Consider the following 9,664-nt stretch of genomic DNA (forward strand, 5'->3'; position numbering starts at 1 on the left):
TCTAAATTGTGGGCCAGTCTCTAAAAAAACACGAAAAGTCCAACAACATGACCCCTGATGACTGTTGGCCCATGCCCTGGCCCTATATGCCGCATTACCAATCCAGGCCTAACGGACCTCACCAATCACTAAAGGACATGGACCCATGCGGGATGGAGTCTGTAAGCCTATGTGCTGGGTGTGGATGAAGGGCTTCGCCGTGTGCGTGCATGTCTGGAAAAGAAGGCCTCAAAATGAGATTTGTTTGTTTGTTTGTCAAATTGCAGAATCAAATTGACATTGTATAATATTTGCATTGTGTTTTGTTGCCCTCTTGGACAAAATTTAGGTAAAGTCTAGGCTTAGTTGCTCACTTGTTTAACAGCAGTAGGCCTATTAGCCTACCTGTTGAAAATAACAAGGCCTATCAACCTTTAGGCATCATGAAATAAAATCATGGAATTAGCGTCACTGGCAATTAGGCCATGTCAACACTGTCTTGTATTTTTTTCTTCTCATCAGAGGCTACTGGTGCAGCACAGTAGATTTTAGATTCATTCCACTTCATTTTGTATGCTTTCATTCTTATTACTCTGTATACCAGCAGCCTATGCTCAGAATAAGAACATAAAAGAAATCTAGTAGCATTGCATAGTTCTCATAGAATGGAGAACTGTAAATGTTTTAATGCATATCGGTAGTTCTACAACTGCACGCAACGGCGTGTTGCGCGTGATGGTCTTTGGTAGCGATAGCAACGAGAAAAATGGCGAGGAGAGGCAAAAAGGTAAGAACTAGCTTATAAACGAACTTCTTGTGCAGTGGTATTCCATCTAGTCGTCACAAGTTTCATCAGGCGTAGGGCTAACGAATCGGTCAAATGTGTGTTCTAACACGGGTATCAACATTTGCTTTTATTTTATTCACTGGCGTTTCGAAGACAAGGGGAAAGAAGGCTGAAGAGACCCAGACTTTGAGTGATACAGCAGCGTCGGGCGAGACTAGGTAGGCATGCATTGCCTACTCACTGAATAGCTTATTATGTAATTAATACGAAGCCGCTATATCCACTAACAAAAGCCTACTCTTCTTTCAAGCGCAACCTCCCAGGCCGAAAAAGGACTAGACTATCTCCAGACTATATTGTCACAGTTACTGGTAAGTGGTTATTCTTCAAAACAATGCAGTAGGCCTACATAAACCCGTCTGTTTGTAGCCTAGACCTAGAGCTATTTTCTGTCGGCATGCTCTGGCTTATAGGGCATTGCATGGCACCTATGAAATCTGTCAGTGGACTTTTTCTTAAAAAAAAAAAAAAAAGCAATGATGAATTATTCTATAGGCCTAATCCAATGTTTTAGCAAGCACACTGTCATCAGAGATGGCCAAATGAAAAGGAGGAGGCATAGGCTAAATGTATATGTTGTAATTACAGCACTTGTGCATGTTATTCTATAGTGGTTTCACCAATTATTCCAGTGTAGCGACATAATGGGTAGACTTTGTTGTTATGGGGGAAAATAAATAAATAAAAAGAAACCCCACATACTTGATCCAACCAAAATCAAGTACCGGTAGGCCCTAGGCCTACATCGCTATGGACCACCTGAAGTTGCTTTTGTTGGAAGGAAACTATGCCAGGGTTTTTTTTGTTTTTGTTTTTTTTTTTACTTATTTTACTATGGCCTCCTCTGTCTGTCATACTGTAGGCCTACAGATATGTGTTTGGACTACTACAGTGTGTGTGTGTGTGTGTGTGTGTGTTCACTGTGCACAATGAATGACAAATAAATAACTTTGACTTTTGAAATGGCTGCCAGGAGGACAATTTAACACCTGAGGAGCTTGAGACAAAGAAGAACTTGGCCCTGAATGAAATGATGAACAGTGGACTGGTGATTATGATGCAACCTCGGGTGATTTAAAGTTTTGACCATTTTTAGATGCCCTTTGTAGTGGGCCCTTTGTCATGTGGTCCTTTATCTCGTATGTAGGCCTACTAAATATATTGGCACTATCATAAATGGATACAGAACAGCCTCAACTACATTAATAAGTAGCCTACAGAAATTAATCCCATATGTGGTATTATAGTAGTTTTACATAGGCCAAGTATTTTTTTCAGAAATTTCAAACTGTTGTTCAAATCACATCCTGCTTTTATTGTCTGTAAAGGTGTAACAGTAGGCAACATTTCATCAATGTCACGCTTTGTTACTTCTGTCTGCAGACATCTATCAAGGTTCAGAAACGTATCCCGACCTTGCCTAAGCAAAGGGACGAGGTGAAAGACTGCGAGAAGAAGCTCTCCGAAGAGCTGCTGAAAAAGGTGTTCGACATGGTGGAGGTGAAATTCCTGGACCTCATCGCCCAGGGCAACGTGAGCAAAGACTACTGCTTGATGATCCAAATGCCTCAAAGCAGTAGAAGGTCCGAAGTGAAAGGAGGAAGAGTACACAAACACCAGCAGCAGAAATACCAAATTCCCAAGAACCTGGAGGAGTGGACCATGGACCAGTACACGCTGCTCCTCACCCGGCTCACGGGCCACGTGGTCGTCCTCATGCTGGAAACGCTGACGGACTTGTGTGTGAAGGACGCCAGCAATCAGGACAAGCTGGCCAAGGTGGGCTTGCCCAAGCCGGTCCGGGCCCACACCTACAACTTAGGGACGCTGGCTGCCCGCACGTTCAACCAAGCCAAGTTCAAGGATTTCCTCAAGCCCGGCAAGAGGAGGAAGCCGTTCTGCTTGCCGGACAAAGAAAACCCCATGGCAATGGCAATGACACCAGCACCCCAGGCAATGACACCAGCACCCCAGGCATCAGCACCAGCATCAACACCAGCACCCACAACCATAACCACAACCACACGAGCACCACGACCAGCTACTCCTGTACCAGTGTCAACAGCAGATGCTATACGCCGTCAGGCTCAAGTAGCAAAGTTCTCTGAACTCCCTCCCAAGGTGCAGGCACTCTGGGTCAGTCATGCCCGAGAACATGCCATAGATTTTGGGATCACACCATCAGCGGCAGCAGGACCAAATGCTGCAGGACCTGGGCAGAGACCAAACCAGAAGCCTGCCCCACCCAAATGTAAATGTAACCTTGAAGAATTGTACATTTCCTTAGACCAGAATTTGTTTTGCGTTTACTCCAGAAGTCTATTCAGCCCGACAATGACGAAAGTCAGTAATTGCAATTTGGTTAAATTCAGTTTACATGACATCTAAAGCAAATCTCTTCCAATATTATGTCTGAATCTGTTATTGTGCATTGCGGTAGGCATATTCATTGCCTTAACATTAACACATTTACTGCACTGTGCCTTTATAGTAGCCAGTGTTACTTTTTTCATTTATCTTTGGTGCAGTAATATTCCACTTTATTTTATTTCTATTTATCTTGTAATTTTCATCCAGGCTATTTTTTGCATGTGCTCACCACTTTCTCTTTACATCATAAACTCATTAGAATAATAGTCGAAACCATCACCTATTATTCTAATGAGTTCTTTTTCTGTCTTTGTTTCAAATTGACAGATGAACCTAAGATCAAGAGTGCTGTGGTGAATGTGGTCCGTAGCTCCATCGAAGAGCTGCTGAAGATGGGATTGCTGCCTACTAAGAGTATGCTGGAGGAAAGGTAGCAATGAAGAAAATAATACAGATATTACAAATAGAGTCTCTCATGGTAAAATGATGTGGATTTTTAAATAATAATAAAAAATAATTCCCTATAAGGGTTTCAATGTTTTTATTTTTATTTTGGATATTTGGCGCCATCATGTGGTGAAAAATATGAATTAAGATATTGTAATGTGGAATGAAATGGAATCCAACCAGATCTGATAGAAATGCATATATGCTCACTATTTACCAAACACTCACACACACACATACAAAATCTTTGGACAAAACTTAATAAAGGAAGTTCAGAAGGTTTTTTTAGATTTATTTATTAGCTTTTTGGGCATTTATTTTCATAGAGGACAGTGTGAGAGCAGACAGGAAGTGAACGGGAGAGAGACGGGGAGGGATCGGCAAATCATAGATCTGTATAGAAGATAATTTAAACAGATCTGTGCGGCAAATGCCCAGTGCCCTACCTACAGTCACAGTATAAAGCTTTTATTATGCATAGTAGCCATAATAAAACAATTAAGAGTTTATTTTCACGTGATGCCTACCAGATGATGATGTTGTGGCATTGAGTGAAACATTAACTAAAGGTGTGGCTCTGGTTCTGCCCACCGTGAGCCATAAACCTAAACCTTTGCTCAGTGCATTCAAAATTGTGTTGGTCATGGAACGTGTAAGCCGCAGGCAAAATGGAATATCAATTAGAGGATCTCACAAATAAAGAAGACAGCTAGTTCGTCCCCAGCTAGAGAGAAACAACTGTGTTTACAAGACATGGCACACATGCCTGGGCAAGGTAAGATACTGTATCTTTATATTTATGGGTTGTCAGGTCAATTAATTGGTAGGAAATTACACTCAGATGACAAATTGGCTGATCATATACAGTAACCACATGTTTTTATCATAACAATAACAGAAAAAAAGGAAATGTTTAACAGATAACTCTAAAAAGAAAACATTCAGAGCTATTTAGTGTATGTCCATGTCTATTGAGCAGAATTTTCGATAAGGCCTTTATTTTTTTTGACATACAAGAATGCACAAAAGCAATCGTGTGGTAGGCCTACTATCAACCTTCCGTTTGGTTTGAAAGACATATCTTCCATTATGAAGCAAAGTTCTCCGTCTCTGGTAATTATTACAAGCTGACACAGTGCAATCTTATCTTAGTTTTCTTAGTCAAACTAAACACTGAATAAACACTTAGATCCAACCAATACTATACAGTACTCAGCAGCGGCTCAAACCATTGGGGGGCCCTGCGCCAGTGCGCCACAGACATGTAGCTCTTTTAAATTACTTTTGTTGCCATTTACCATGGCAGGGCTAACTGTTTGGGGACCCTACTGGGAGCAGATTGGGTGGGGCACTAGGCAATTGCCTTGTCTGCCTATTAGTAAAACCTGCACTGACAGTACTTCAATTATATGTTGTGTACAATGTATTTCAAAGGCCCTACTGAGTGTGGTGCACACAGAACGATCACATGTAGAACTAGAACTGGATATAGTGCAAATATGCTGCAACAAGTGTGATGCTACTTTTGCTTACTGACTGCAAATTAGCATTATGTCCTGTTATAAAGAACTTTCCCTTCAGATTATAAGAAAATGTTCAGGAAGTAAAAGCCAGCTCTGTAGTCTGTATCGGCTGATTGTAATGATCAATCAAGACCGGTCAATGAGTTTTGGTTTATTAATCTTGGACACCTCTTACACATATCTGATTGTAATCTTGCAAAATAAAAGCAGGGGTCATCATTCATGTGTGTGTGTCTGTGTCTGTGGTTTTTGTTTTCTTTTTCCTTTTTTTGTCCACCTCAGGCCCTGGACAGAAGCCTTCAGAACTGAGGATAGTCCTTCTTGGGGGGAGAAATGCTGGAAAAAGCTGTGTGGGAAACACAATCCTCTGTGCAGAGGAGTTTGTCACGCAAGAGAGAACAACCTGTCTCAGGAGACACGCTGAGATATTCGGCGAGCACGTCGTTGTCACCGACACACCAGGGTGGTGGTGTGACTTCCACGCATGTGACACCCCGGCCGTCGTGAAAAGTGAGATCGTCCGCAGTGTCAAGCTCAGCCACCCCGGACCAAACATTTTCCTTCTGGTCATCAAATTGGACTCTGCATTTACTGAGAAGCGCAGAAGGGCTGTTCAAGAGCACCTCGAGCTGCTTGGAGAGGCTGCATGGCTCCACACCTCTATCGTGTTCACAAAAGGAGAACAGTCTGGCGCAGCAATAGAAGACCGCATCAAGAGGGGAGGAAGGCCACTGCAGTGGGTCCTTGACAAATGTGGCAACAGGTATCATGCTGTTGACATCAACAACAGAAATGGGTACAGCATACAAACTACTGCACATCTGCTGGGCAGGATAAAACAGATGATGGGTGCAAGTGGTGTCTTCAATTTTGAAATGGAACAGCGCACTCTACAGGAAATTGAGAACCGTAGGAAGGCATTATTGCTGAGAGCTCAAAAGCGCCTGGTGACAGCAAACCCACCAAAGCACATCTACAATGGTGAGTTGGTTTTGCTTTTTTGACTCTTGAAGATATAAAGACAGTAACATATTTCCATTGTCTAAATTACATCTGTGAATATAAAATGTTTTATGAGATGACGTGACTCTAACAAGCACATGTAATAAAACATTTACAGTTCTGTTATAGCTGTTCAGTGCTCATCCCATTTTTCTCTCAGGTCTCACAAAAGCCATGGACAGACTGAACCTGGTTTTATTGGGTGCACATGGATCGGGAAAGAGCTCTGTGGGAAACACCATCCTGTCCGGGCAGGGTGAGTTTGACCGGACGAGACGTACAGCATGCTGTGTCACCAAAGCATGCAGAGTGGCAGGACGACAGGTGACGGTGATGGACACGCCGGGCTGGTGGATGAACTACTTCATCCAAGACTCTCCAGCATCCGTGAAACAGGAGATGGTGCGCAGCGTGCACCTCTGTCCACCCCCTGGTCCACATGGCCTGGTGCTGGTGGTACGTGTGGACAAGGCCTTCACTGAGACGTATGCCAGGGCTTTGTATGAACACGTGGAGCTCCTTGGAGGAAACGTTTGGAACCACACCATCGTTGTGTTCTCTTTTGGTGACTGGCTGGGAGACACAACGATCGAGTATTACATTGAGAGTGAGGGGAGAGCGCTACAGTGGCTCATTAGGCAGTGTGGCAATAGGTATCATGTCTTCAACAACAAGAGCAAAGGGGACGGATTTCAAGTCGCTGTGATGCTGCAGAAGATTGAAGACATGGTGATAGGTAATGGAGGCCGCCATTACAAGACAGATGACAGGATCTTCATGGAACTGGAGAGGAACAAGAGGACTCAGGAGGAGGAAGCCAACAATAGAGTCAAGAAGGTGAAGAAACAAAGAAAAGTGCTGAGATCCCTGGTTGGTAAGTCAATAATGAATGTGTGGGAAAGAAAGAGTGGGCCTGCTGAGTGTGTTTTTAAATTACAGTATATGCTCTGTAGGCTACTGATTATTTTCAGTCTGTCACCTGTCATGTCTGTGATGATAAAGTAGGCAATAATACTTACTAAGTTCTGGCATGATGATGATTGCCAATGACTCATGTTTTTGTGTTCCAGAGGTGATCAAAGTTCCCCCTGAGCTCATAATCACATTACTAGGAGAGAGACATTCCGGCAAAAGCTTCACTGGAAACACAATCCTCAACTGTGAAGAGTTTGACGTGTGTGGCCAACAAGACACTGATTTGGTTGAAATAAGGGGTAGGGTGACTGACAGAGATGTAACAGTTGTCAAAGTTCCAAAATGGAATTCTTTGAATCTAAAGAAGTTTGACTTCACTAAGAAACTGTCATTACACAGCTCAGGGAATGGAGTCATCCTGTTGGTGATCAACTGCAGTTCTTCATTTCGCAATGTTGAACTTCAAGCCACAATGGCACGTCTATCTACACTCGGGGGGATGCTGTGGGACCATGCCATGGTTCTGTTTACCCACGGAGACTGGTTAGGAGACACCACTGTGGAACAGCACATCGAGAGTGAAGGGGAACCCCTCAAGAAGCTGATCGAGAACTGTGGGAACCGGTACCATGTCCTGAACAACAAGAACCGAGCTGACAGAGGTCAGGTCTTAGAGCTGATGGAGAAAATTGAAGAGATGGTTGTGTTGCTGAGGCTTGAGGAACAAAAGCATAAGGATGTGGTCGATGCAAGTGTCATGGGACTTTCACCAGGGTCAGACTCAGAAACGTTGGAGACAAGCACCAGTGGTGGACCAAATGAGGGCATATCAATTTCCCAAGAAAGTATGTTTGTCTTCAGTTATGACTCTGAATGTATTATTTTGTTGGTTTAGCAGTATATTAAAAATAAATATAAAAAAACAAAAAGTCTATGTCTAATTTTTAATATATTATTTTATTCATTTGATTTTAAAAAATCACAACCATCCTACACTAGACATGTATTCTTGATGCTCATATCACTCCACATTGCCTCTGGGGTTCACCCATTGGGAAAAAAACACTGCACTTATGTGCACTGTAAATTAAATGTTGACACTGTTTTGCAGGTTGTCCAATGAAAAGTGGAGAAGCGTTCCATCCCGTGCAGCTGCCAGAGTCTGCAGATATATCCGACATGGCGCATGCTGCCACTCAAAGGGCCGATGGACCACCTGGATCTCCTTGTGAACAATACACGTTGCCACAATGGGGGAGCTCTGTGGTGATGTCAAGGGGCGGTCACACTTCAGTGGATGCACAGATTCGTGGTGGGTGGCGGTGGGTCTCTGCAAATGGCGGGCGACGCGTGCTGGTGGTGAACGCTCCAGAGTGGCTGTGCTCTACTGGGGCCGCCTCTGGGGGTCACCCTGCGTGGAGGGGACCAAACAGTTGGTGCCCAGTCTCGTCTTCACACAGTGGACCTGGGTGGCTAGTGATCATGCCACTGCCACCACAGCAAAGACAACAGCACATGCTGCTTGGGGGAGAGCAGGCTGTTTACCACGAACAGGCAACTGACTATGCTACCAGCGCGTCATCTTTTACACACCAGTATGACGGGAGAGGTCTGAAGGAGTCTGTGAGGTCAGGTAGCCTGCAACAACTGATAGACGACTGGGGGGACAGTAACATCGAGGAGCTGGAAGCGTTCATTGACTCCTACTTGGACATGGTCTTGAAGGACTCGTTAGAATCTGCCTTGGCAGCAGAGCAGAACGACCCCAGCTCCGTCAGCGACGGCAACTCAGAGAAGCAAATGTGCGTAGTGGATGCCTGCCATGAGGTTCTGACCTCCATAGACAGGAAGCTGTCTAAGCTTGGCATGCTGGAGAAGATGCAGAGGGACCTGGAGGAGCTGAAACAGACTTCTGAGCAGAGCAGAACATCCAATAAACAATCCAGTAAACAAACCACAGACTGCTCAATTGACAGTCTGAGCAACAAATTTGAGGAGAACACTTGAGGAGTAATAAAGAATATTGACCCTTCAGTCTTCATGCAACCACAAGTGGCTTTTTATATTGTTGATGCTGGCTCTCCATGTCTTTTGTTGTTGTTCAACTATTTATCATCTTTTAATGGTGTCGTTACTCCCCACCCCAACATAAAAATGACCTAATATACGAAGGCTGCGCCCCATCACACTTCAATGCACACTTCACTTCATTTGAACTTCAAAAGCAAGTGTTAGTAAAAAGGAGTGGAAGTGGTACTCTTGGGATGCAGAATAATTTAACAGTTAGCCTACATAAGCATACAGTAAACAATAATGATAAGCACAACATACCGGTATATGATATTCTGTGTGTAGGCCTAGTTGAATGATGGGCCAATGCAGAGTAGGCCTATAGCTTCGTAGCCTACTTGTGATTTAGGGGGGTCATTAGGTGTGAAGTGTAGGCCTACAATCACCTGTAGCCTAAAGATAAAAGCATAACAAAGCTGCCAATTTTACTTGGCCTACAATTGTAAAATATAGCCTGCTACGTCATCTGCCTCAAGTTTTTGCTGCAATGTTTGGCTTGTAGCCTAGCCTA

General features: G+C 43.7%; 2 protein-coding genes across 3 annotated transcripts; both read left to right on the forward strand.

The window, feature by feature from the left end:
* Positions 1–710: 710 nt before the first annotated feature.
* LOC134464476 (uncharacterized) lies at positions 711–3,925 on the forward strand. Of its 2 annotated transcripts, none has more exons than XM_063217913.1 (6): positions 711–766; positions 920–984; positions 1,077–1,137; positions 1,800–1,895; positions 2,210–3,083; positions 3,524–3,925. In XM_063217913.1, exons 1-6 carry the CDS (start codon positions 746–748, stop codon positions 3,628–3,630), a joined length of 1,224 nt encoding a protein of 407 aa, XP_063073983.1. In that variant the 5' UTR covers positions 711–745; the 3' UTR covers positions 3,631–3,925. The 2 variants fall into 2 exon arrangements, with proteins under 2 accessions (XP_063073983.1, XP_063073984.1); XM_063217914.1 differs by having other exon boundaries at positions 713–766; positions 2,210–3,077.
* A 471-nt stretch (positions 3,926–4,396) lies between these two features.
* On the forward strand, positions 4,397–9,129 carry LOC134464834 (GTPase IMAP family member 8-like). The gene is made up of 5 exons (XM_063218169.1): positions 4,397–4,418; positions 5,449–6,147; positions 6,329–7,042; positions 7,239–7,928; positions 8,195–9,129. Exons 1-5 carry the CDS (start codon positions 4,397–4,399, stop codon positions 9,088–9,090), a joined length of 3,021 nt encoding a protein of 1,006 aa, XP_063074239.1. The 3' UTR covers positions 9,091–9,129.
* The last annotated feature ends 535 nt before the right edge of the window (positions 9,130–9,664 follow it).

The sequence above is a fragment of the Engraulis encrasicolus genome, chromosome 15 (assembly GCF_034702125.1).
Source record: "Engraulis encrasicolus isolate BLACKSEA-1 chromosome 15, IST_EnEncr_1.0, whole genome shotgun sequence".
In the NCBI taxonomy this organism is placed as follows: Eukaryota; Metazoa; Chordata; class Actinopteri; order Clupeiformes; family Engraulidae; genus Engraulis; species Engraulis encrasicolus.